Source organism: Ovis canadensis, chromosome 7, assembly GCF_042477335.2.
Source record: "Ovis canadensis isolate MfBH-ARS-UI-01 breed Bighorn chromosome 7, ARS-UI_OviCan_v2, whole genome shotgun sequence".
NCBI classification, from domain to species: Eukaryota; Metazoa; Chordata; class Mammalia; order Artiodactyla; family Bovidae; genus Ovis; species Ovis canadensis.
In genome coordinates this window covers 31,486,891-31,514,382 of record NC_091251.1, presented here as the reverse complement: position 1 = coordinate 31,514,382, position 27,492 = coordinate 31,486,891, and the positions used below count along the sequence as shown (strand labels likewise).

At 50.8% G+C, this 27,492-nt stretch overlaps 1 protein-coding gene across 4 annotated transcripts; it reads left to right on the top strand.

Moving 5' to 3' along the window:
- Positions 1-55: 55 nt before the first annotated feature.
- On the top strand, positions 56-27,022 carry PKM (pyruvate kinase M1/2). 4 transcript variants are annotated; one of them, XM_069595564.1, is made up of 11 exons: positions 56-630; positions 12,037-12,218; positions 12,807-12,898; positions 15,656-15,787; positions 16,188-16,374; positions 17,229-17,499; positions 19,230-19,380; positions 19,607-19,759; positions 23,238-23,404; positions 25,164-25,345; positions 26,291-27,022. In XM_069595564.1, the coding sequence occupies exons 2-11, from the start codon at positions 12,065-12,067 to the stop codon at positions 26,395-26,397; spliced, it is 1,596 nt and encodes a 531-aa protein (XP_069451665.1). In that variant the 5' UTR covers positions 56-630; positions 12,037-12,064; the 3' UTR covers positions 26,398-27,022. The 4 variants fall into 4 exon arrangements, 3 of the variants coding, with proteins under 3 accessions (XP_069451665.1, XP_069451666.1, XP_069451667.1); XM_069595565.1 differs by lacking the exon at positions 23,238-23,404 and adding an exon at positions 22,689-22,855 and having other exon boundaries at positions 291-630; XR_011258088.1 differs by having other exon boundaries at positions 316-630; positions 22,689-23,404.
- The last annotated feature ends 470 nt before the right edge of the window (positions 27,023-27,492 follow it).

Sequence of the window (27,492 nt, the reverse complement as noted above, 5' to 3'; positions counted from 1 at the left end):
CCAACCATCCCATGAGTCTACATCCCCCACCCCACCCCTGACTGTTCGGTTCAGTCTTCGGGGCGTGCGCTGGGGCGGGCACCCGGGCCAGGGGATTGCTGCCCGGGGACCCATAAATCTGGGCACTATCTGGGTAGGCCAGGGCCACTCAGCTGGGGTGGCCTGGGCCAAGGGTCAAGAGAAGACCTGGTCCAGCATTCCAAGTTGGCCGCAACAGGTGGCCTGGGCGCCGGGGGGCCTGGGAGGGAGGTTTCCAGAGCTCCGAGGGCGGGTCCTCCCGTCTCGCCGCTTCCCCATTGGGCTCTGCAGAACCTCAATGCTGCGAGTTTTATTTTTCGTGTCCTTCCGCCACGGAATGTAGTCCTCCCTCAAAGGGCAACCTGATTCCCCCGTTCCGCCTCCGCCGCACTTCCTACTGAAGGTGACTGCCCGGCGAGGACGCGGAGGGGCGGGGCCCCGAGAGCCGGGAGCCAGGATTGGGTGGGAGGCGGGGCGGCGGAGGGATTGCGGCGGCCCACAGTCGGGATAACCTTGAGGCTAAGGCAGCGGATCTCCGCATTGGAGCGACGCGTCGCGAGCCTCCGGACTTGTGTGCAGTAGCAGCGCATCCCGAGCCGGAGCACGTCGGAGGTGAGCGTGGGGAGAGACTGGGCCATCGTCTCCCGGGGCAGTGCGGAATGCTGGCCCGCCTGCGGACCCAGGATGGCGCAGGGTCCGGGGCATCTTGGGCTCACCCGGTTGGGATCAGAAAAGAGGAGAAAGGCTGCTTGTGCCTAGGATCTCCTTCAAAGCCCCCAGCTCCCGCTTCTTCCGAAGGCAGATGGGTCAGCCAGCCCCTTTCCTGCCCCAGTCCCTGACCTCCCATCCCCATTCTGGTCCCATTCTCACCGTCCTGTTCCTCCCTCTTCGATCTGGTCTCGCTCTCCTCTTCCTCCCTTTATTCTCCTAATTTGATAGTTTCCTTTCATGCGTCAGTCTCCCCCGTTTCCACTCTGCTCCTATGCCCGTCCCTTTCCCATCATCCTTAATACTCGCTTCTTGTTTTCAACCTGTCCGTGTCCCCCTCATTCTGATGCTTTCTTTGTAACTTCTCCTTGAAACTCCCCAAGCTCCGCTCCCCTGTTCCTCCTCCATTCAGCTGCTGTCCCCTTCTTGTACCTACCCTCATTCACGCGCTGGCTCCCGCCCCTCCCCCGCCTCTCTGGTCACGTCCGCTCCAGCGCATCCCTCTCCTGCGCACCTTCCTTCGCGCCACCAGCCTCCTCGCCCCTCCCCCTCTGTTCTGGTCACGTCCGCCTGCTCTCCGTCCCCGCCCCTCGGCCTCCCATCTCCTGCCCCCCCTTCTCCATCATAGTTCCCCAGCCCGGGGCTGGAGTTCCGGGGTCAGTTCCCGAAGTGCATTGGTCTGCGGATGGGCAGGCTGGCTCCCAGGCGGCCCGGAGATGGATGCAGTGGCGGCCGGAGGCGCAGTTAGAGGGTTACGTAACCCTTGGTCTAACCCGCTGCAGAGGAAGAAAGGGTGGCTGCCCAGTGGCGCGTTCCTGTTTTGTGCCGCCCAGAATACGATAGAGCGGCCGCAGCGCTCCGCTTGCTCCGGGGGGCGTTGGGGGTGGGGGCGGTGTCCCGGGCTCCATCCCGCCGAGGCGGGGCTGCACGTAGCGGCGCCGGACCCGCCCTGCCGCGCCCGCTCCTCGGCTTCAAGAAACACTGACCCTCGGGCCCGTTACCGACCAAGCATCATCTCCGGCCCGACAAGCTTCTGGATGCTGCTCAGAGGCCTCCTCGAGTTCGAGGCACTCACCTGGCTCCCTGCTTGTGCTTCACGTTACTTAACAGCGTTGCCTAACAGATGCGCCCGATTGTAGAGCGCGGAGGCCGCGGGTTGAGGAGAGTAGAAATATATCAAGAGCTTGGTGCCACGTACACACGCTCATTCATTAAAAACTCGTATAAAGAGTTGTTTGGGGGAGGGCTGTGGAGACCAGACCAGATTGACTAAAATCGTCCTAGCCCACAGAGCTCAGTCCGATTAGGAAACGAATGTAAAAGTTACCACTGATAAGTGCCGTGAAGAAGGTACACGCGTGCTTCCACACGTGGAGGGTACGCACTTCCTGTCGGGGTTTAGGAGGCCTCACCAGGTGGCATCACACGGGGTGTGATGAAGCGGAAAAGCACCTTCCAGTCTGAAGATTATTTGAAGACTCAGTAATGGGTTGGCATCTCTTGTCTTCTTATCTATGTTCTTCAAACCCGGGACACTGACCCTCCCCCATACAAATGAGCCTGATAACTGAGGTCCAGACATGACGGACAGAGGCAGTGGGAAGTTGAAAACAGGCTTTCAGAATCAGGTTTAACTCATTACATACTGATAGGAATAATAGGGGGAATTCAGCCTCAGGACCTGTTTCCCATGTGAAAATTGTAACTATTTTCATCTTGGTTGTTGAAAGGGTGGGTCGCTATATACATACTTAAACATAGATACATATTGAGTGTCTATACAGGGTGCAGTGTCTAATCTCTGGTGCGATGCCTCCAGATGTATTCTTTTGGTCACTGAGCCCAATGACTTCATCTATAATTGAACTCGAGCGCTCCTCTTCTTGCTGCCATCCCGAAACGGTCATAGTTCATCTTTGGGAGTCAGGCTCTATGTAAATACCAGAGATCTAGAAACCAGTCGCTCAGGGATCCTGCTACAGTGTTGGCAAAGTAACTAACAATGTTACCTTGCTACTCTCCACTTGCAACAGGGGCTTTTTGGTCCTCCAGCCAAAGGAAGGCAAGAAGGGAGATGGCTTTCAGCCTTTGGTATTATAGCTTTTGGCTATAAGATTAGAAACAAACTTGGAAACCTAAAACTAAAATCTTCAGGTTCTATTGGCACCTACTCCAGGTAGCATTCTGGGATTTGCTCAGCCAGCTGGTGTGAGATTAAGATAAGAGGCAAAGGACAGTAGCTCCTTGTTTGCTGTCTGCAGGGTGTGGCCACTCCCTGGGGTGTAGAGGAGGCTCTAGGTCGGGACTCTACAGCATTGTTAGCAAATAATTCACCCTCAGGTTGCCTGAGGATGCTGTTGGGAATGCTGTTCTGAGGGGAGGAGTATGTAACATCACCAGATCTGTGTTGGGGGTGGGGTGGGGGAGGATGTAGGGAAGATGACTCAACCTTTGAATTTTTCCGCTTTTAAGAGAACTGTCTTCGTTGGGTGAGTGGGGAAACCACTGTCGTCTTTGCAGGCTTAAGAATCCCCTCTCCCCTTTCAGTGAGTCAAATAATGAAGTATGCATTCCTCCCAGTTAAGAGCACCTCAGCTAGGTGACGATAGTGGAGGCCCCCAGGCTCTCTGGACAGTGCTTAATTGCCACGTGGCAGAGCCTCAGGCCCCAGTGATAGTCTGCAACCCTGTCCTGAGCCTTGTGCGATGGATGTGGCAACCCTTTTGGGAATAAGCATTGTAGGGAAGATGAATAACGATGAACTTGATGAATAACGATGAACTCATTTCTGCATTACTAGACTGGAGCCAAAATGGAGGGACATTAGTCTTATATATAGGAGAGCTGCTCTCATTTTAAGCACTGCATTAGAAGTAAATAATTTCAGTGTTGAATTCACAGTTTAACCAAAAGCATTATTGGGTCTTTAGGAATTGCAGCACCAGTGACTTGGCAAGTTTGATAGCTGTTAACTCCAAGCAGCTAACACCTAAGGGGAGGTGCTTGTGTGCCCTGAGTGTTGTGACATTAATGTGGGGTCACAGGAAATGCCATTTTATTTCTTAAAACGGCTTATTTCTTAATGTTGAGGCAGTGAAAGAAATGGGGAAATGTTTGAGAGCAGGAAGGTAGAAAAACATGCAGTTCTTACATTGCTGCTGCTAAGTTACTTCAGTCGTGTCCAACTCTGTGTGACTCCATAGACGGCAGCCCACCAGGCTCCCCTGTCCCTGGGATTCTCCAGGCAAGAGTACTGGAGTGGGCTGCCATCGCCTTCTCCGAATTCTTACATTACAGACTTGTAATGCAAGTCTACAGGAGTTTTTGTCTTCAGGTTTTATAAAGGCAAGTAAGGGTGTGTTATTTTGGCTAAGAGCTAAGACTGAAGGTGGGGGGGAATGACTCATTTGACATTAACTTTATTTCTGAATCATCCGGAATATCCACAGTCAAATCCCAGTTTACTGGTGTGCCACAGGAATGAGGCATCCATGGGAGCAGAGTTGTCTTGCAACACTGTTGAGTGAGGGTCTTGTGAGACATGTAAGTGATTTACTTCGTGACCAGTCCTATGGGACCTTGAATCATCACTTTAAGCTTCAGTTCTTGTACAGATAGAAATAGAACTAAATGAAGACCACTCTTTGTGGTGGGGGGAGGGGGCATTGCTTTGTGTCACAGCTTGTGGGAATATTAGTTTCCCCACCAGGGGTTGAACGTGGGCCCTGGGCATTGAAAGTGCAGTGTCTTCACCATTGGACCACCGGGGAATTCCCAATGAAGACCATTCTTAATTCTACCATACATTCTGGAAACTTGCTTTTTTCCTCTCTCTCTCTTTAACCACAAACTAGCCAAGGACTAGATAAATGAATAGGCTGATTATCTGGGGCTTTGTTAAAGAAGCTGTTCTGGGGGAGGTGAGCCAGGACGGGTGGTGAGTGGCAGTGCATGCAGACTCCGCTGAACCTTTGGACCTCCTCCTATGACTGCTCAGCTTAGGAGGGGAGGTGGGCAGGGCCACCAAGTGGCGCAACCCCACCCCTGCAGCCGTTTTTCCTATATTGGTTTGTGCCCGTCTGCACGTAGGAGGGAGAGCCAGGCTGCAGTACTTCTGGTGGCCTGACTCCCCTCCCCCATTTCTCCCTATAGGCAAAACTCATGGGGACCAGTAAGCCTCTTTTTCCTGACGCCAGCAAGCTGTGTTTGGAAGTCGGACAAGGGCTTTAGTCGGGGAGATGCCAAGACTAGCGATGACAGGGTTGCTGCTCCTGGCATTTCAGAGTATGGACCAGCTCGGCTGATGGCAGTTAAAAAAATTTTTTTTTTTTTCTTATAAAAATTATCTGAAAGGAGGCCCAGCCCTTCCAAACACTTAATCAGCCAACAGATAATATTTAACTGTAGATGACTGGTATCACACCACCCCTTTCTCAGGTGATGAGTGCAGTCATGGCATATGAGACCAAGCCATACAACACTTTGGAGGAGCACTGAAGTTTTAGTCTAGATAAGAGGCAGGAAAGTAAAGACTCAAAAGAAAACTATCCTGATATCTGATATCCTCCTTTTGTTATTTTGTTAGCAGATTAACACATCACGCATCAGATGGGCAAACGCTGTAAGAGTCTGACAATGTCAAGTGTTGACAAAGGTGTGGGAAGGCAAGAACTCACTTTACTGGTTGGTTGTAAATTAATATAACCACTTTGGAAAGCAATTAAGCACTATTTTGTAAAACAGAAAGCAAGCATACCGTGTGGCCCAGGAATACACCTCTGGATATAGAAACCACACCTGCGCAAAGAGACATGTACTAGGAGAAATATTATAGTATTGATTAATGAGGAAAAATTGGGCTTAGTGGGAAAATGATCAACCAATAAGGGAATACATAAATAGATGGTCTAGTCACGCACTGGGGTAGTGTAGCAGTTCACATTAATTAACGAGAGCTGTGTGCCAACTGGATAGATCTTAAGTATGCTGCGAAAGCAAGTTGTTTGATAATGCCTTTCAGTGCATTACTTAGCGTATTATAGAAGCAGCAGTATCACAGTGTTGAGTAGAGATAAGACACCCTTAGATGAACTATAAGGATAGAAAATTCATGACCTTGGTTGGGTGTTAGGATGCAATGTGAAAGGGTTGGAGGAACCACCTGGGGATGGAGGACAAATGAATTGGATACAATGGTTTGTTTGTTGTTGTTTTTTTTTAAGTCTAAAAATCTGGATTAAGAACAATTTTTTTTTTTTGGCCATGTCTCACAGCATCTTAGTTCCCCAACCAGGTTTGAACCCAGCCCTTGGCAGTGAAAGTATGGAGTCCTAACCACTGGACTGCCAGGGAATTCCTTGGATAATATTAATGGTCAGTTCTGGGTGGCAGAAATATAGATGTTAATGTTTCTTTCTTCAGTTCAAAACAAGCAAACCTATATGGTGTTCACTGTAGGGAGACCAGGCATACTAAGTAGGTCAGTGCTCTGGGAGATCTGGCATGCCCTTCCTCCTCCCATCCCCTCCTCTTCTCCCTGCAGCTATGACTGATGGAGGGCAGCTCCTCCTCGTACTGAGCCAAGGCCTCCCTTTTCTGAGGCTATCCCTCCCCCTGGTGTTGTACCTGACTTGGAAGGATCTTGAATCAGGGTCCTAGGTCCCTTGGTGCTTCCAAAGTGTCAGTCTCATGCCCTGAAGCACTGCCTCATAAATTTTAAGTCTAGTAAGGAGCACAACTCAGCAAAAGCTTCGTCTCCACTTCCTCCTCCAGACTGAAACCAGGTCTCTTCTCTGGGCATCTGTGATTGAACCAGGAAATCCTCAGCATTTGAAATGGTAGCAGTTTCTCTGACTCAGGACTTCCTGCCCTGGAGTTGAGTGGTCCTTATAGGGGTGGGCTCATTTAGCATCAGCTTTTGTGCCCTATTGCACACTCAGATTTGAAATAGGACCTTGGGCTCCTATGTATAATATTTAAGTCACTTAGTTCTAACCCTGAATAAAAGAGCAAGGGAATTTTACTTAAACCTACAGTGGGCTCATTTTGTTTTGTGTAACATGGTAACACCAGACTATGCTTTCTGTTATGGGACCTGTTGAGGAGAGAATGGACTTAATATTCCCATCTCTTAGCTAAGAACTGCTTGTCCTGGCCCCACTCCATATGCAAATATACTGTTATCATTACTCTAACTGTGTAGGAGGATGAAGGGCTTCTCAGGTGGTTCAGTGTAAGGGACCCATCTGCCAGTGCTGGAGACTCAGTTACAATCCCTACTCCCTGGAGTAGGAAGTTGCAACTGACTCTAGTATTCTTGCCCGGAGAATTGAATGGACAGAGGAGCCTGGTGGGCTGCAGTCCATGGGATCGCAAAAGAGTAAGATGTAAGATGCGGCTGACCGATAGCAACAAATAGGATGAACAGCTGAGTATTCACTCCAGACCTTATTAGGTTTTGTGCCTGGCCTGGCACCCATTTTGATCTTGTCACTGCCTTTGTCAGATAAGGGCCAGTCTTGGGAATTATATTTTTTTTTGCTCCATCATCTACTAACAGAACTTCTAGAGAGTAGACTGACCTGAATGCCTTGTCCAGCATTTTTAAAATATTTATTTCACTGGGTCAGGTCTTAGGTGCAGCACGTGGGATTTAGTTCCCTGACCAAGGATCAAACCTGGGAGCTTGGAGTCTTAGCCACTGGGCCAGCAGGAAAGTCCCTGTCCAACATACTGTGATGAAAACTTTCTAATGGTTGTTGGTATGCCAAAGATGTGGGAATCAGACCTCCGTACTGGCTTGGAGACTCAGTTATAATGGAGATGTAGATAGCAAATTGATGTCACAGTCGTGGGCAGCAGGTGCCATCATCATTAAGTCAGCCTGTGTAGTAAGATTGGCATCAGAGCACACATTGGTTAAGGGTTGGCTTATGCAGATGTGGTCTCATAGGCCAAGCTGGCTTTAACTAGGGCAGAATGATGTGGGCTTTTGTGGAAGCTTGAATCGGTGGAGTGAAGCGTGAATCCTTCCAGCACACCCTGCCAGCAGTACTGGCTCTCAGTGACGTGTTGGGTATTTTTTTTCTTTTATGGTTTCTATGCCCTGGTTTCTAAAGAGTGATCCAAGACTTGTGTCTGGCATGGACTGAGCTCTGGCTTCAGGAGACCAGGAGCCACTTGCAGAAGGAGAGGTGGGAGTCGGGGCCCGTGGAGCTGAGCAGTCACTTGTGCCTGCTCCGTCCTTTCAGCTGCTCTCAGGCCTCTGATGGTGTCTTGTTTCTCACAGAGGAGAAATGTCTCTGAGGAGGATGCTACAGCAGGGGCTCGGGCTCAAGATTCAGGTTCCCGTACCCGGGCACGGCATTCGCTGCCATCAGTGGAGACGCCCAGCTTCCACTGCTGGCTGGAGGTTGGCTCTGCATGTCTGTGCCTCCTGAGGAGGAGGATGTAGGAATGAGTCAGACTGGCATGAACTGGGCAATATGTGCTGGCAGGCACTGTCCAGAGGCTGGGGGAGAGTCTAGGGGTTGTTTTAGGTGGGGATGGGCAGCATGTGCTCCGGAGAAGAGGCTCATGAGAGGCTCCAGGGCAACGCTTGAGGGAATGGAAACCCAGCTGGGGACCTGGGCAGGTGACAAGGTCTCTGGTTTGGTAGCGGACTTTAAGGACATGGTGAGATCTCAGGAATCTGGACAGACTTGCTGACAAGCCAGCTTTTTTGGATTGCTGGTGGGTACACACACTCAAATGGCAAGTAAAATTTCACTTGTTATTTTTGTACTTAGTAGCCTGGGTGAGCAAAAGATCAGAGCTTGTAGACCTCAGGTTTAATCTGAGATGATGAAATAGGGTTAGTGGTTGAGCCCAGTATATTAATTGTATCTGCTGATAGCATCTCCTGTTCTTGGGGCAGCCCTTCTGTACTAGAATATCCTTGTCACAAAGATCTGCTCTGATGCTTGAGGGCAGGCTAAATAGGAAGAGAAGTTTGTTGGATTTGGGCATGTAACTCAGATTTGGGGCACAGAGTTGTCCTGTGGACCATATTAGCTTTCCTCCCCCCGACTTGGAGGTTCTGGACGAATCAAGGTTTTACCTGCCCATTGCTTCTGCACCATCAGTACAAATACCAGCACAAATAATGTCTTTGAAAGTTCTGCTCTCATGGACCATCCTTTGGTATCTACTGTATTAGAGTGACTCGGGTTTCTTTTTCCCTCATTGTGCCATGTGGCTTGCGGGATCTTAGTTCGCCGACCAGGGATTGAACCTGGGCCCAGGGAGTGAAAGTGCTGAGTCCTAACCACTGAACCACCAGAGAATTCCTAAGGCTGATCTTCTTAGTCAGTGAAACTGTCCTGCTGTGAGTTTGTGATCTAGGGCCCAAGATGCATTTTTCCACCTCTACCATGTTTAGAATATTCCTGAAGTACATAGAGTGGCAGTTGAATAATGGCATGAGGACCTTCACTTTTGTTTTAATTCCAACATTTTTACCAGGATGCTTGTAAATGTGTCATTTTTCAAAGAGGTACGTTTAGAATTTTTCTTATGAAAGTAGTATCAGTAAACTTTTTAGTAAAGAGAAGAAAGAAATTTGCTGTAATCCTACCACCCAGATAATATGCTGATAATATTTTGGTGGGTATCCTTCTGGTCCAGTTATGTATGTTTAATTTAGTGCTTCCCCTCCCAAAGAAAAGTGCGGGGCAATAGTGAAATGTTAATAAACCAAGGTTTAAAGAGACGTTATAGGGGAGGGGATAAAGCATTGCAAAGGAGCCACCGACAGCTCTTTTACCGGAGAATTTTCTTGGGTGACTTCTGCGTATTAATTTATAACATAGCCGAATCTCTAGGAACTACCACTGCTTGAATGCCTGGTTATTAAGGGGATTTCTCCATTACCCCAAAGAGCTTTAGTTGCACTCAGCTTTTACCTTAATCCTTGTACAGCTCTGCAGGGCAAACCTTTCTCAGCTCCGAGCAGTCTTTGCAAGTGGGGCCGAGGAGCCACCCTGAGTCAAAAAAAGAGCATTATGTCACCGGAAGCCCAAGCCCAGAGAACACAAGGTATGACACAATGATCAGTGGCCCTAGGCGGGGGTCTTTGCAAGGAGACCCTGATGTCTCAGGTCTAGAGCCGATCCAGCGAATGCCTTTTTGAGGGGCCACACTATGTAGCAGTGGGGTCTTATTTTCCCAGCTGAGGATCAGACTCATGGTCCTTGCAATGGAAGTGTGGAGTCTTAACGACTGGACTGCCAGTGAGGTCCCCAACTGATGATTTTTAAGAGTTACTTTAACCCACTCATTGAGGTCACACTGGATGACTCCATTTGCCTGGAGGCCACAGTGAGACCTGTGTGTTCCAGTGGCCTTGGTGTGCCACCAAGGGAACCATCTCTTCAGTGGTGTTCCCTTTACAGCCAGACGCACCTACACACCACAGGAATAGGGGGTGCTGCTGTGTAAGCCCGGCTTCCACCCTGAGTGCATGGAAAGGGTTGGCTGCCCAGGCCATCCTGTCGGTGATTCAGAAGTTCTCAGATTTGGTGGGGGAGGGGGCAGAGCTATAACTTCGATTTGACACAGAGGCATTAATAGGTGCTCTGAAACATCATTCAACAAACACGGACTACCTCCAAGGTCTTGGTGCTAAGAGATCCAAAACCCCTGGGTCATGGAGGAGAGAGTGTTGTTTTCATCTTGGTACCTGGTTATGTGGTGGGGAGTTAGGAGATATACATCAAAAGGAACGGTGTATATGCCATGTGGAGTAGTTGGCTGGTGTCTTAGTTTCTTGTTTTTAAAGGTGCAGTTGGGGATCTATAGCTATCGGTTTTCAACAACTTGTAGGAGCTTCACTTATAACTGGTCACAGAGCTTCTTGAAGTTTACCAGACTGTTTGAAAGCGTCAGATGGGTTTAGATGCATGCTGTGCTCCAGCCACCCAGAGAGGCCACACAGTCAAGGATGGAGGAGGAGAAAGAGTCAGGGTTACCTGTGTGGGGTGCCTTGGTTTGGAGCCCTGAGATTTTGGAGGTGGGACAGGGCGAAAAAGAAAGGCTTGTTCTTATGCCTTGGTGCAGCATGTAGGCACGAGGATTTGAGAAGGAGCAGCCCTTAGTCTGAAAACCTGCGAAAAGGAATGGCATTCTGATGAGGACTGCAAGCTTCCCGCTCCCGTGCTTACCTGATGAGTCTTCAGACACTGCCTGGAAGCTTCTCAAGTCTCGCCTATAATCAGCTAACTAACTGACTGAGTTTAGTTGTAAAGTCAGCAATGAAGAAAAACAAAAGTCTGAGCCATTGTGCCCTGGGTCAGGCTTGTGACCTGGGCTGATTAATTACCTGGAACAGATGGTCTTTGTTACTGTGAGTGGTGTGCTTTCCAGACTTAGAAAGGGAATGGGTGGCGGGTCAGAAGATCAGCCTGGAAAGGATTTGAGAAGCAGTGTTAATTTCTTCATAGTGCAATAATTTTAGAGCCAGGCTAGGACCATTGTGGTTATCCTTGGTTTGACGCAAATTGCTTTGAGTGTGCTTAAGTCCTTCTGACTGAAAGTACCAGATGTAGTTTTTAAGTACAGATTCCTGGGGAAAAAAATATTTTGCATTCTTGGTTCTGGTTGGACTTACCTGTCCAGGGATTGGGGGTTTTTGCCTCTCAGTGGGCAGGGGCATACTGTCCAGCCTAGGGTGAATCGAGGAATGGACTTAATGTGTCCCTCTGGGTTAGTGAAACCTAGGACTCCAGGACTAGGAGGCTACCTGAATAGTGGTTGTGTCTCCACGACCAGGAAGGTCGCTTTGGGTTTGGGTGGGGACTGTTAAGAGAGAGTGTGGGTGCCACACCCCATAGCAGATGTTTATAGCTTTGAGACAGCTTTTCACAAAAAGATCTAGATTGACCACAGTACTGAGCTAGGGGTGAGTTGTCTGTATCCCTGGAAGATTGGCTCTTTTTGAGGAAACATGCAGTGCATATAAATGGTGCCATTTACAGGATTAGTAGGGAAGTCAAGATAGACATTATCCCAGTGTGAGGGAGGTGTGTGTTTAACATGTGCCTGGGAAGTACATTCATTGGGAATGTGGTTTTGACTTATTCTTTGGGGTCTTTCCTACTTGCTCATGATAATGTGAGCCCATGGCCCGAATTGAGCACCCACGTAGCCAGAGCGTAGCAGGGCTGCCTGTGGCTTGTGCACAGAGCATGCTTGTTGAGTTAATGTGTGAGCAGGAAGCAGCTTCTTTGCCAAGATATATATTAGCCACTCAGACAGATCACACTCTCTCTCCAGTTCCTCTGGACCCAAGCCATCAGAAGCCATGTCGAAGCACCACAGCGATGCCGGGACGGCCTTCATTCAGACTCAGCAGCTGCACGCAGCCATGGCCGACACATTCCTGGAGCACATGTGCCGCCTGGACATTGACTCACCGCCCATCACTGCCCGAAACACCGGCATCATCTGTACCATTGGTGAGTGCGGGTGCCCACTCCCTCTGAAACAAGGGCTTCCTCAGACAGTGAGCTTTTCTCCCCGCAAAAGACTAAATAGCACACCTGGGTTCTGAGCAGGATGCTACAGAGAGATTCTCAGGGGAAATGAAGTCATGGGCTTGGTCACTCAGACCTGACTAACTCTTTATGACCCATGCACTGTAGCCCACCAGGCTCCTCTGTCCATGGGATTTGTCAGACAAGAATACTGGAGTGGGTTGCCATTTCCTTCTTCAAACTGAGTTCATAGGAATTTGCAGGAAGGAATTCATATGCTTTATGTGTTCTTCTAAAGGTAAAATTTAGAGGGTGTTTTCCATGGCAGTTCTTACTGGTTGTGAGCATCTCAGAGACCTAGGAAAGATCTTGTGGACTTGGCTCTGTTCAACCAAAATTCTGCAGTTGTGCATCTGACTGGGCTTCGGGGAAAACATAGTCGGCTGGCTACATTTTACGCTGGTTATTAAAAGTTCTTTAAACTGAAGCACACTTGAAGTGTTAATCCTCTTTTGGATAATGAACACTTAATGACTTTCAAACTTTTTTTTTTGTTTTTTTCTGAACTAGGCCCAGCTTCACGAGCAGTGGAGACATTGAAGGAGATGATTAAGTCTGGAATGAATGTGGCTCGTTTGAACTTCTCTCATGGAACCCACGAGGTGAGCCTTGATGGTGTGGCCCCTGGGGCAGCTTGTAGGAAACAGGATCGGCATGCCATGTTTATTTAGCCACAGTGGACCAGGCAAGAAAAAGCGGGGAACCAATGGCAAGGTAGTCTTCACCAGCCCATCCCTACTCTTCTTCCCCCCAACCCCTGACATCTCAAGTGGCCAGGTCTCCTTAAGCAAAGATGACCTGCTTTGTCATCGGCCATGGTTCTCCCCAACACCTGTGCTCCATTAGCCTTTGATATGGAAAGCATGGAAGGGTTTTCCTGGAATCCCCTCTTAAGCCGTGGGGCTTGACACTTCTGTACCAGGGTTTCTATAACAGTTCATAATTGCAATGATGAACCAGTAAGTCACCCTACGGGTTATTCTGGCCTATTTTTATTTTAGACCCATGATAAATGGGACAGGTCCCAGAGAAGGGTTTCCACTATTGCAAGTGAAGGACTGGGTCCTGGCGTGTAGTACCCCACTCCATCAACATTGTGTTCCCAGCCTGTCCCTTCCCAGGAGTTCTGGGACATTAAAATAAAGTCAGCACACTTGTCCAGTGGTCTGGGAGGAGTGTGTTAGTACTGGGGCTGTTTATGAGCTGACTTGACCCCTGGGACCAGGTGACAGCTATTGGGAAGTGCTCCATTGTGCTTCTGTTCCCAAGATCAGAACAAGCTAATTTTGAGGAGTGTGTGGGCTGCCTGAGGAACAGTGCCATGGGATTTCATACTGGCATCGATAGAAGACTAATGGGGGAGGCAAACTCTTGCTCCTCTTGGACTCTGTATTTCCTGTTCAGAATAAAGAAAATGCTGCCCTATAAGGTCAAGGGGTTAGGGGTTGCCCTCTGGCATTTGAAAGTTGGTGATAAGTTTAAACTAAAAATAAAGCCTCAGGAAATGCAATCCAAAAACTGTACACCTCCTTTCTGGAAACATGAGAGTGTTCCTCGTAGGTTCCCTAACCCATGTTCCATAAACAGCCTGTAGCCTCCAAATGTCACAGGGACCTGACCAAGTTCAGGGGAAGTACACTCAGCAGGCACCCTGGGTCAGGAAGCCCACAGATGGCGTTCTAAATTCCCCAAAGGTGAAGAGTCCTCCGCAGCAGTCACTAGGCATTCCTGCAAACCTGCGCTTAGCCCAAAGAGAGAGCTAGAGACACCAGTGAAGGTCCATTCACAATTGATCCCTCCTGCGGACTTGTGCCAGGGTCTGCTGTGTGCAGGGGAAGGAGCAGAAATAGCTTTTAGGAAGTTGACCTTTAAGTAGGCTTTATGGCCTCTTCCATCCAGTAAAATAATACACAGCTCTGAAATGGCAGGGGGAGAGGATGGCATCTGCACCTGTTGGAGGGGGCTAGCTCAGGGGGGTTAGTTTCTTAAACTGCAAGAGGCATTTGGTGACTATCTGTGCTTTGACTCCTATTCCCAGAGTTGGGATTTGTTTTCTTTTTCCACACTGCATGGCAGAATCTTAGTTCCCCAACCAGGGATCAGACAAACCCAGGGCCCCCACCTTGGAGGCACAGAGTCTTAACCACTGGACCACCTGGGAAGTCCCTTGTGGGTTTAATTTGAGGTTTTTTGACCAGGATGAAATTATGTTGCCCCTGAAATCAGAGTTTTGGAAACTGATCTGAAATATTAGTTATATAATGTAAACAGTTACAGTTTGACAAACTGCTGAGACATGCTTTTCCAACTTTCAACCATTTTTAATACTCTGCTAAGCAGAACACTGGATTTGCTTTCTGTCCTTCACTCAGAGGAACATCTACCATCTGATCTCTTTTCTTGGTTTTGTTGTTATTGCATCTGGTCTGACAGCTTTGCCACAGTGTCTCTAGCCCCCACTTCTGGCAGCTCTTGTGAGCAAGACGTGTCATCTTCTCAGGTGCCCCTTGCCTGGATGGTGGTGGTCGAAGGATGAGGCCCACAGAGTGCTGAGTTGGGAGCCTGTGTTATCAGCAATGTCACACTGAGAGCACTAGGAACTTTTGCCGTCTTGGCTCTGAGTCCCTTTTTTCGTCAAACAGTAATGGCTAATGGAAAAGAGAAAGGGCTTCCGAGGTGAGACTGAAGCCAGGATTTGTCGCAAGTGTCAGTTAGTTCAGAGAAAGGCGTATTCCCACCTCTCCAGGTTCCATTTCCTTTTCTAATCAGACTGGAGGAAGTGATTGTCAGAAGCAGGCCTGCATGACTTGAGCAACATATTTAACTTGGGCTGCGTCAGCTTAAGTAAATAACTGAGTGTGAATTGCGGTTGTAATCGATAGAGAAGAGCTCAGAATTATCAGATCTATCATTCTAACTCTGGTGGCCAGAGCAGTAATATCCAGATACAAGGTCTTTTACCCCAGTTGTCGGCTTTATTTGCTGAGGATATTTGTTGAATCCTAGGGGCTGGAGGGGGAGGAAACAAGCCTCTTTTATGTTGACATGTGTTGCCACCAAAAACCGTTAAAGGTATGGGTGTAAATATTCTTAAGTTCCTAAGATCTGCCCTTAGAGTGGGTGATGGCGTTGGTAGAAGTGGGTGGAGAGCTGGCAGGAATCTTCTGTATAGCACAGAGAGCTCAGCTTGGTGTTCAGGGATGCCGAGAAGTGAGTAGAGGTGAGGAGGTTGGTGTAAGCAGGTAGAGGATGCTCGGTGATGGAGGCAGTGGTCCAGAATCCCGGTGATCAGCTTCAGCGCCAATCCTAGACCCCGTTGTGTGGGATCATCAGCTTATCATCTCCCCTCTTTCCCCCAGTACCACGCGGAGACCATCAAGAATGTACGTGAAGCCACGGAAAGCTTTGCTTCAGACCCCATTCTATATCGGCCAGTGGCCGTGGCCCTGGACACGAAAGGACCTGAGATCCGAACCGGGCTCATCAAGGGCGTGAGTATCTTGGGGGGAAGCAGGAGAGAAGGCGTAGGGGACCCAGAGAGCCCAGGAGCCACGTTTCTTAGAGTTTAGGTCTATAAACGAGAGTTTTATCCGTCAGTGTAGAAAGTCTTCCTTTGACCTGCTTTGCTAAGAAACAGTACCAGAAAGAAACCTCTTTTACACTCAAAACCTACTTCGAAGTCTTAGGGAGCAGCTTATCTCTTCCTCTTCAGTATCACTGAAACACTGCAGGTTTTTCTTGGGTTATTTCCTTGAAATATATACTAAGTTAGAAAAGGCTTTATTGTTACTTCCAACTGAAATTTAATCCTGGTTCCCTAGAGGAAAAAGCTTTTCTCCTGCCAGGAAGGCCCAGCTTTGGACTTGTGGCTTCCTTTCTTGTCTGCTGCAGAGCGGCACCGCTGAGGTGGAGCTGAAGAAGGGAGCCACACTGAAGATCACCCTAGACAATGCCTACATGGAGAAGTGTGACGAGAACATCCTGTGGCTGGACTACAAGAACATTTGCAAGGTGGTGGACGTGGGCAGCAAGATCTACGTGGATGACGGGCTTATTTCTCTGCTGGTGAAGCAGAAAGGTAGGGACAGAAGTCAGGGTCTGCAGCTCCCATCTCTAAATTTCTTTGCCAGAAGATAGGAAGGTTGTTTGGTTAGCAGAGAGACTGAATATAGTCTCAGGACTTCCTTTCTTTTTTCAAATTATTTATTTATTTATATTTATTTTGGCTGCGTTGGGTCTTAGTTGTGGCACATGGGATTTTAGTTGCAACACTGGACTGTTTGTGGCACATGGGCTCATTTCTTGTGGCTCGAGGGCTTAGTGGCTGTGCAGCCTGTGGAATCTTAGTTCCCCCACCAGGGATCAAATTCCCTTCCTCTGCATTGCCAAGTGGATTCTTAAACTCTGGACCACCAGGGAAGTCCCAGGAGTTCCTTTTATAATAAACTCCTGTCCTCAAAAACAGATTTCACTCCAGTTCAGTTGTACTCTTGGAGAGCAGATGAGAAGCGTTTTTACCCATCCTCACTATTTGAAGATTTGCTTTCCTCCTTTATCCATTTAATATGGTGCCTATAGGATTCCAGTGTTCCTGGGAATGATAGATAACCTTTAAGTGATCTGCACTGCTCTAAGCTCTTTCTTTACATGTAGATATTGTTTAAATTTTGAAACAACCTAATGAGTAGATACTATTATCCCTGTGGAGGTGAGACACAGAGAGGTTAATGGACTTGCCCACAGTCGTTGGAGTGTGAACCCTGGCAGTGTTCACACCTGGCTCCACCACCCACCGTGTGCTCCTTCCCAGAGCACGTGGGAAGCACAGAGAAGGAGCACAGAGCCCCTTCTCTCGACTAGGGAGAGCCTGCCTCCTGGTGGGGACACCTGCACCCAGGGCTCAGCCTCTCCAACCTATTCCATTCCATACAGGTCCTGACTTCCTGGTGACGGAGGTGGAGAATGGTGGCTCCTTGGGCAGCAAGAAGGGTGTGAACCTCCCCGGGGCTGCCGTGGACCTGCCTGCTGTGTCAGAAAAGGACATCCAGGATCTAAAGTTTGGGGTGGAGCAGGACGTGGATATGGTGTTTGCGTCTTTCATCCGCAAGGCTTCTGATGTCCATGAAGTCAGGAAGATCCTGGGAGAGAAAGGAAAGAACATCAAGATAATCAGCAAAATCGAGAATCATGAGGGAGTTCGGAGGTAAGTCCCCTGCCTCCTTCAGCCCCAGCCGAGCTCTCTGCAGAGCAAGATGTAGCCTGCCACCTGCCCATTCGAATTAACCTCTCAAACTTACTTCAGACCCACTGACTCAGAATATCCTATGATATTGGTGGGCTTGCCAGGTGGCCCTAGTGGTAAAGAACCTGCCAATGTAGGAACCGTGAGTTCGATCCCTGGTTTTAGAAGATCCCCTGGTGAAGGGAATGGCAACCCCCTCCAGCATTCTTGTCTGGAGTATCCCGTCGACAGAGGAGCCTGGTGGGCTACCATCCATAGGGTTGCAAAATCAGACACAACTGAAGTGACTTAGTGCACACGCCTGATATTGGTATTGGTATTTCAAGGGGGAGGAAAAAAGCTTCACAGATGATGGGGGTGCCAGCATCTTGACATTGTTCCAGGGAACAGCACTGGAGAGGGACAGGGTCACCACCGCTCCTGGGCTCAAGAACCATGCGTAGTGCTCCTGCACTAGCTAAGCTTGCTGGAATTGGGGGCCACAAGGGGGAAGACAGCAGGCTCTCAGGAGGGGGCTCCTTCACTTGGCAAGCAGTGGGATTGGTGGTTGGGTCAGCTCTGGCACGATATCCACCTCCCTGGGAAAACATGCCGTCTTCCTCTGGTTCCACATGGTCCCGGCCCTGCTCCACTGCCTCCCCAGTGCTCACCAGGTAGAGCCGCACGAATAAGGCCAGCTGGGTGACATCTACTCCTGCTTGGCTTCCTACTCAAACCCAGCACTACTGACAACCCGGGCTTACTTGAGTGGTCAGGTGTGTGCACGGGAAGAGTGGGAGGAGCCGCGCTGCCCACTGTTGCGGCCTTGCCATCCTTAGCTTTGTGTCAATGTCCGTTGTACTGGGAAATTTGGGGCCCTCCCTCTGCCATCCTGATAAGCCATGGGCACCTGCTGACTTTGGCTACAGGCCAGGCAAGGCCATATTCTCGTGCCTTCAACACATTGGGGAGGGACCTCTGAAGGAGCAGCCTTTCAGTGTCCTTGACTGGAAGAGGCCATGGACCTTTGTGTCAAGAGCAGTCAGCCGCCTTGGGTTCCGTTTCTGCCCCAGCAGTGATGACTGAAATGCAGATGGTAGAGAGACACCTTGAGAGGGACCTCATCAGATGCAGGTGAACACAGAGAATGAACTTACGGTTACCAGAGGGGAACAATGAGAGGAAGGAATAGTCAGGGAGTGTGGGGTGGACCTGTACACACTTCTATATCTAAGATGATGACCCATAGGACTACTGTGTAGCACAGGGGACTGCTCGATGTTATATGGCAACCTGGGTGGGAGGAGGGTCTAGGGGAGAATGATGCACATGTGTGTATGGCTGAGTCGCTCTGCTGTGCATCTGAAACTATCAAGACATGGTTAATCAGCTGTACCTCCATGTGAAATAAAAAGTTAAGGGAAAAAAGACAGATGCAGAGGAAGTGAACCCATGGGATTTTGGGGAACCCCACCTTCCCCCTCCCCTTCCCCTCAGTGAAGTGTCGCCCCTTCCCCTGGTGCTGAAGAGTCCACCGGGCAGAACTGTTGGCCCCTTGGGGGACTGAGACAGCTGGAACACCCCTGTGATGATGTCATGGGTACTTGTCCTGGTGCAAGAATGGCCAAGTCAGAGAATCCCGGGAAACTTGGTGTCACCATACGCGAGGCCCTTGTTCTGTATAAGCTCTGTCTCTGCAACTTGCCTGTCAGGTTTGACGAGATCCTGGAAGCCAGTGATGGGATCATGGTGGCGCGTGGTGACCTGGGCATTGAGATCCCCGCAGAGAAGGTCTTCCTTGCCCAGAAGATGATGATTGGTCGGTGCAACCGAGCTGGGAAGCCCGTCATCTGTGCCACACAGGTGTGTGCCTCCCCCTGAGCGTGCATCCTTGTTCAAGGAGGCTCCGGAGGCTACCTGGTCTCTTCCCACGGGTCCTGCCCCACATCACACACACACCTATTCCCCTGCCCTCCTGCCCCCACGCACCTACACAAAGCCGGACTCTGTACATATGTGCTCTCCACGGGTCACCTTGTGTCTGAAGCCCTCCCAGGCCACGTCTCACAAATGCTCTGTCCCCTCCCAGATGCTGGAGAGCATGATCAAGAAGCCTCGCCCTACCCGGGCGGAGGGCAGTGACGTGGCCAATGCCGTCTTGGATGGAGCCGACTGCATCATGCTGTCTGGAGAGACGGCCAAAGGGGACTACCCCCTGGAAGCTGTCCGCATGCAGCACCTGGTAAGTTCTCCCGCTGAGGGTGGAGGCGAACTCCGGCACATGGGGACACCTTGTAGTGTCACTTCTGTGCCCTCCTCCAAGTCACAAGCAGAGTGGGGAGGCGTGTGCTGGGGCCGTGGAGGCGTCTTTTTTTTCTCTTCTGCCTTCCTGCCCAGTCTTCTAGTCCCTTCTGTTCTGGAGGCGGCCTCCTTCATTGCACGTAGCAGTTCACTCCCATCTTCGGGGTGTGAATCCTTCCCTTGCGTGAGTCCTGGGACATCTGTACTAATTCCCCCTGGACAGTCTAGAGGACCCGAGCCCCTCTGCCCTGTTCTGGAAAAGTGCAAGAGCTCCTGCTCCCAGCTGGCCTGTGTTCGGCTTCCGTTTTGATTCCCCACCTGTTACAGCCAGTGCCTCCCCGACGGAGTCCTCTGGGCCTGCACTGGAGGCTGTCACCTGCACTGATTTGGCTGTGAGCTGGCCTTGCATGGTGCCCGCAGCAGCGCCTGCTTTGCTGAGCTGTTGCACTCACCCTAGAAGTGGGGTTTAAGGGAAGGGTTACAGGCCCACGAATAGAAACAGGTGGAAGGCTGGCTGATCCCAGCTGGCCCTGGGGTGAGAGGGTGTGGAGGAGCCCTAGGGGCCGCTCCTCATTCTCCTGTGGGAGCTAGTTTTTCCAAGGTCTTCTGCTGGACCATGTCCCATAGCCTGGCTGCCTCTGCTCTAAAGCATCCTGAAGAGGAACACAGGCCTGGGGAAAAGAGCGCTACAGTTGACCTTTCACAAGGGTCCTAGGTGGCTATTGATAATGTATAGCTCAGCAAACTGTTTCTTTAACGTTCCTGTTCATTTTCCAGCCAGCAAAGGACCCCAAGCCCTTTGTGTGACATCCCTCCAATGCATCCCCCGCAAAAACCCTGTGGACTAGATACCATCCTTTCCTTCTTCACTGTCTAAGTGATTAGGCTCGAGTGGCTTCCAAAGAAGACGTGACAGTTAGAGTGGATACTTTTTCAGGGGTAAAACAAGACATCTTGACTACAGGTGTCTTCTGGTCTGTCCTTGGTATTGTGGGTGGATTTGCCCATAATGAAATCAGTAGAGACCAGTGCCTGCCCTTGGGGCAGCTGTGTTTTTCTGGCTGATGGCCACCCCATGTATGACATGATTGCTGTCCTGATGCTTATGCACGGCAGGCTCACGGTTCTCACCTGTCCCAGTGAGTACTTCCTCTCTTCTGGGAGATAGTGACCTTGAACCGGCCCCTTCTAGAGTGGTTGATGTTAATGTTTATGGGTTTCCATATAGAAATATATATAAATGTAACAATACTGCCTTGCTTAGTCATGTGGCCCCACGGCCTCTGAGACCTTGACATGATAGACTCTAGGGACTTTGTGTCTTTGGGCACATCATTTAACCTCTCAAGGCCTTATCTAAGAAGTGAATTAGATGGGATGTTTAATTACACCCTTTGCGTTAAATTGCACTGCTGTTATAAAATGTCTGCTAAGAACCTTACGCAGGTTCTTAACCTCAGTGAGGTGGATGTCACCCCACTTTTAATGGGTGAGGGCACATGATGATAGAGCTTGAGTTTGGACCCAGGTCAGCTGACTCTGAAGCCAGCATTCTCTGAGAGCACATCTAGCAGATCAGGACAGGTGTTCCTATGGGGCCTGTCCTGGGGTCAGAGACTAAGAACCAGACTCCGGGCTCTGCAAGCATGTCTGTTTTTCCAAACCCAATCTTTTCTTTGAACAAACACCTTAGAACTGTGAGATTGGGATTGCATGGCCCTATTCAGGAGGTAGGTTCTCCTGGCCATGCCACCAGTTAACACTGGCCAATAGCTTCCCCTCTTAACTGTCCACTGCTTCCTCCTGTAACTGATGAAATTGATGTTCTTAACTATGGTTTAGGTGGTACCAGCTATGGTTCTCTTTCCTGTCCATGTGCCCTGTCCTTTTGGGCTGCACGCATGCATTCCATTCTTGCAGGAAGAAACCCTTTAACCTAGCAAATTCAGCCACTCATTGGCTCATCCTGTCAGATTAATGAGATGGCGTTACTGATTCTTCCCTCACCCATCATTGTTTAAGACGCTCATAACTGCATTATAACCCTCTAAAGCTTAAGTTTTCTAATTCTTGGTGTTACCTGAGCAGGTGGTCTATGAATAACCCAGTGGCTTTCTCATGGGTGTTGCAATCATTCAGTTTTAATCAAATGCCTTGGTAAGCTCACCTGTGTGCTTCCACAGGCACCTGTCTCTTCACATGGCTGTTCAGTGCCCCTCACAAGCTTGCCAGTTTCTACCTGCCTGCTTAGAATGTGGTCAAGCCGCATGTCCTTGGCTTTGACCCCAGCTTTCTAGCGCTGCTCAATGTGCTTCTACCACAGGCCACTGGAAAGGCAGGTAGCATCTCTGTGTCTGAAGCCAAGCAAGCACTCCATGTGTGCATGGAGGAGGCCAGGCACGAAGCCCTGTGGTAACCAGGCAGCCATGTGAGGAGGGGGGGGCCTGTTCCTTCCTGCGAGCTGTGTCATGAGGCAGCGTGGTCGAGTCCTGCCGGGGAGCCGGGGAGGGGCCCCAGCCTCCGAATGTTTCCATGCTGAGGCGTTAGAGCCTGGCGTCACATCGTCTCCCTCCATCCCCACTGCCAATCAGAGAGACCTACCAAAATCGAAAGGTCCTTCCAGAATGGAAGAGCCCGTTTCCCCTCTGATGGAGGAGGGACAGTAGCCAATGATGCTTGAACCTCCCCGAGCAGGCTCTCATCACCCTGCCTCTTTGCATCTGCCTGAAGGAGAGACTTAGCCAATTAACCTACGGTACCTTCCTCTCATTAATTCCCCATTCTGTCTTTCCATGTTGTCGTCTCTCGTTTGTTTTTTTCCCCCCTCCTTCTTCCCTCTTCCTTGCCTCCCCTCCCCCTAAACCTTACAGATAGCTCGTGAGGCTGAGGCAGCCATGTTCCACCGCAAGCTGTTTGAAGAACTTGCGCGAGCCTCAAGTCACTCCACAGACCTCATGGAAGCCATGGCCATGGGCAGCGTGGAGGCTTCATATAAGTGTTTAGCGGCAGCTTTGATAGTTCTCACGGAGTCTGGCAGGTAGGGCCCCGAGGGCAGGTAACTGTAGGATAAACAGCCTCTTGCTCCAGCCACTCTAGACGACAGCCAGGGCCCAGCCCTGAGCCTGGGACACTCCTCTCGTCTGCAGGAAGCCAGCCAGGGAGGTCAGGGCAGGACAGGGCCACAGGATCCTCCAGCGCAGAAGGCACAGCCATGTCACAGGCACCTGGTGAGGGGCTGGTTCCTGCAAGTCTCGATCTCTCTCAGCTCAGAACCTCCAGTGATCGGGCTGTTCTTGGCCCCTGCACCCAGGGACTTGCTCCTCCCCAGCTGCCTGTGCGAGTCTTTCCCTCCCCGTCCCGTGTGACACGGCTCTGACAGCTCTGTCCCCCTCGTCCCTCTGGACGGATGTTGCCCCTAGATTGCCCGTGAGGCAGAGGCTGCCATCTACCATTTGCAATTGTTCGAGGAGCTCCGTCGCCTGTCACCCATTACCAGCGACCCCACCGAAGCCGCCGCCGTGGGGGCCGTGGAGGCGTCCTTCAAGTGCTGCAGTGGGGCCATAATCGTCCTCACCAAGTCTGGCAGGTAGGAGGTGGCAGCAGCTCCCTGGGAATGCCCTGCTCGGCGGCCCGTTGCCTTGGGGCCCCTGGGAGCAGTGCATTGCACGGGGCTCAGATGGCATCGAGCCAAGGTAAGACCCCCTGCCTGCACCCTGCAGGGAAGGAGCCCCCTTCCCCGCCCCCAGCAGCACTTAGGGGCGTTTTGAACCATTTGGGTCCAAAGCAAGTTTATTAAACCCTCACAACGAGCTAGACTTAATTAGATAACTACAGGAAGCCTGACGACAAGTGATTGTTTGATATTGAAAAGCTGTTCTTAAAAAGTAAAGGACCACCAGTTTTGCTTCTTCTAGCTAAGTGCTCTTTAAAAAGTCCAGTTTGCAAAAGGAATGCTGTTTGCTGACAATGCTGTTTGGTTGGTGTGCCTGTCCCATCTGTCTTTGAGTCCCAAAGATAAGTGGGTGCTGCCTAGGAAAGGTCACTGTGCTATCTTGCTGGCACTCGGGCCAGGCAGCCAGGCTGAGACCTCTACTTGGCCTCTGGCTCGAGTCCCTTCCAAATCCAGGACCTCAAGTTAATATCCCTTGCTCCCTGGGTCTGTGCTGCTCCTCCCCGGGGCAGCTAGGATTTCCGGAGTTGGTAGGTGGAGAGGAGTAGATGGGCGCCCCCTGTGCACCAAGGAGCAGCAGGTGGGACTGCCTTTAGGGCCAGGACACGAGATGTGTGCCGAGTCCCGCAGTAGAGGGCTTAGGATAAAAAGCTCCAGCTGTTAGGGTTGACCTTTGTGAAAAGGTCCGACCTTTGCTACTTGTCTATTTTTAGTTCCAGTCTTCTGGGGTTTCACTCTGAGCAAGTCCTGACTTCAGCATTTGCTTCCCTCTGAAAGCCTTGTATGGAGGCCAGGCCTTAAGCAGGGCATCCTCTGCTGTGACATGGCTTAAGTTTCCCTGACAGCTGTTGCGTGTCCTCACAGCTTGCCTTCTGAGCTCCAGGTCCCCCTGCCGGCAGGCCCCTCCAACTCCTGAGACACCAGCCCCTACCAGTGTACAGTGTCAGTGTTGAAGGAAGCATCCAGCCTGTGAGCTTTAAAGGTCCAGTCCCCTCCAGGGGATCCTTCATAGGTAGAGCCTCCCCCGCTGACACTCCCATCCCCTAGTCTTGCCTTCTGGGTAGTACTTAATTTCTAATCCTCAGCCTTGCTTAGATACGCAGGTTTGACTCTGGGGCTCTACAGCCTAGTTACTGGGACTGTTTCAGGGGCCTGGGAGTCATGTGAGGTCAGGAGAGGGCACAGCAGTAGGGAAGGCTTGTCTTGTAGATTTCCCAGGTGGCCTGGTGGTCTCTGCTCCTGTTTTGGGTTATTTTTTTTTTGCAGATGTCAAGTGTCGGGTGCTAGTCACATGCTGCTTGGCTTGTATCTGTTGCTGGCAGCAAGAGAACAGGGTGTGGTGAGCTTGGGCAGGGCTGCCTCCCTGTGCCAGAATGGAAAAGTTCAGGGGGTGGGGGGGGTCTGCCAAGTGTAGGCCATGTGGGGTAAGTGGGTAAGTAAGTGACCCATGCTGGGTCAGTATGATCCTGTGGCCCTGGCCTGTAGGAGGGGTTTGGGGTAGCATAGCTGTGAAGAGCCTGCTATGGCAGATACAGGGTTATGGGACCCCTCAATCTTGGGAGTAGATGTTGAAATGGCCAGAGCCTCAGGCTGGCAGAGCTGGATTCCAGGGTGAGTTGTTGCTGAAGTCCCTGAGGGCACTGTTTAACCATCTTGTCTGCCTGCCCCATCTCAGGTCTGCACATCAGGTGGCCAGGTACCGCCCCCGGGCCCCCATCATTGCTGTGACCCGGAATCACCAGACAGCTCGCCAGGCCCACCTGTACCGCGGCATCTTCCCTGTGGTGTGTAAGGACCCGGTGCAGGAGGCCTGGGCTGAGGACGTGGACCTCCGGGTGAACTTGGCCATGAATGTTGGTGCGTGTCTGGGAGTGAGGGCTCCCGGTGGGGGCTGGCGAGGGCGCTAGAGCACCGGCTTCTCCGAGACCCATTGAAAGAGGAACATGCCGGCCTTTGCGGGCAGGAGCTGGCCTCACTGGGAATGTTCCCTGGTTCCTTCATGCCAGTCCCTGGAGTCCTGGGCTACGCTCAGGGCGGGGAGAGGACCTTTGAGGTGTGAGGCTGAACAGCCCAGGTTCTCACCTCATGTTCTTTGGAAGTGGGATCCAAAGCAAAGGATCCTAGATAATCCTCACCTTTGTCCATTCTTTGGCACTTCCTCATTACTGAGGGTTTTTTTTTTCCCCATAAAGTTAACCAGATCTACACTTGGGGCCAGTTCACATTTAGATTATGTGCTCAAGTGGCCTTTGTCACAGTATAAAAGTAGGATGTCATAGGATGAGAGGAAACAGCTAGCTGTGACCTTGGGCTGGGCTCTCCACCTTCCTGAGTAGAAAATGAATGATGTCCAAAGGTTCCTGCTACCTCTACCATCTGAGTGATAAGGAAATAATACCAAGGCCTCCCTCATTCCCTTTGCCTCGGCTGTGAGGCTAGCGCCACCTTGTGGTATAAGAAAGTAAAGGCCTGTCAGACCTTCCTCAATTGTGGGGCACTCCAGTACTTTGGCCACCTCATGCGAAGAGATGACTCATTGGAAAAGACTCTGATGCTGGGAGGGATTGGGGGCAGGAGGAGAAGGGGACGACAGAGGATGAGATGGCTGGATGGCATCACCGACTGTGGACGTGAGTTTGAGTGAACTTCGGGAGTTGGTGATGGACAGGGAGGCCTGGTGTGTTGCAATTCATGGGGTCGCAAAGAGTCGGACACCAATGAGCGACTGGAGTGAACTGAACTCCCAAGTGTATACCTTCTTGGCTTAATTTTTCATTTACCAGCTCTCTTCTCTTCCTCCAGGAAAGGCCCGAGGCTTCTTCAAGAAGGGAGACGTTGTCATTGTGCTGACCGGGTGGCGCCCTGGTTCCGGCTTCACCAACACCATGCGTGTGGTTCCTGTGCCGTGATGGTCTCCGAAGCCCCTCCTCCAGCCCCTGTCCCACCCCTCTTCCCCAAACCACTCATTAGGCCAGCATTCCTTGTAGTGCTCACTTGGGGCTGTCGTGTGGCACTGGTGGGCTGGGACGCCAGGGAAGAAGATGAACACCTCTGTGAAACCTGGCTGGGTTTAAGACTCTGCTTGGGTGGGGTAGTTCAGAGCTGGACCACCCCTCATGTGGCTGCATCCAAGCAAGGGATGAAGGAGGGATACAGGCAGGACTGGCGGCCCCAGAGCTTCACCCAGAGGGCAACAGCTCCTGCTTCCCTTCCTTTGTGTACCCGATTCAGTTCCTGTAGAAAATGGATATCCAGAGAATTCCCAACCCTGGCCCGGGATCAAGAGTAGGGGCCTTAGGGTATGGGGCAGTGGTTCCAGTTTAAGTAGACTCTGGCCCTGGCCCTTACTTGCTTCTCCAACCCCCTCAGCCTCCCTCACCTTGTGCACCGTATACTTCTCTTCCTTCACTCCGCCCAGCTGATGCTGCAGACAAACACTCCACCCCCCATCTTCTATTTCCCCCACTATTGCAGCTGCCTCCAGGCGTGTTGCTATAGAGCCTACCTGTATGTCAATAAACAACAGCTGAAGCACCTGTTTCCTCTCTTTTCTGTTGGGGATGGGGGGGGGAGTGATTGAACTCTGCCCTCTGAGTGGGGTGAAATGGCAAGAGCCCCATGGCTCCTGGCAAGTGCTCCTGTTAAGACTCAGGCCAGCTGCCACCCTGTCCCCCAGGGTGCCAAGGTGCTAGGAGAGCAGTTGCTGACTACCTTGAAGATAGGCTCCCCTTTTCAGTGCCCTGGGGTCTAAAAGATCCCACAGCTGGGGAAGTTTTAACAGCTTTTTTAGACCAAAGATTGGAGAAGGCAGCCACAAGGGCCCCTCCCTCCTGCTCTGGGTAAACCAGGAGTGAAGTGACCCTTGTCCTGCTCCTTCCCCCAGGTCATCCTGCAGTAGAGGTCCATGTTGAGGTTCTGTTTCCAGAATATTTGTGCCCTCTTCTGTTTTTCCACGTCCTCCCTATGTGAAAAGCAGGCTCAGAAAGCAAGGAGAGGGTTGGGAA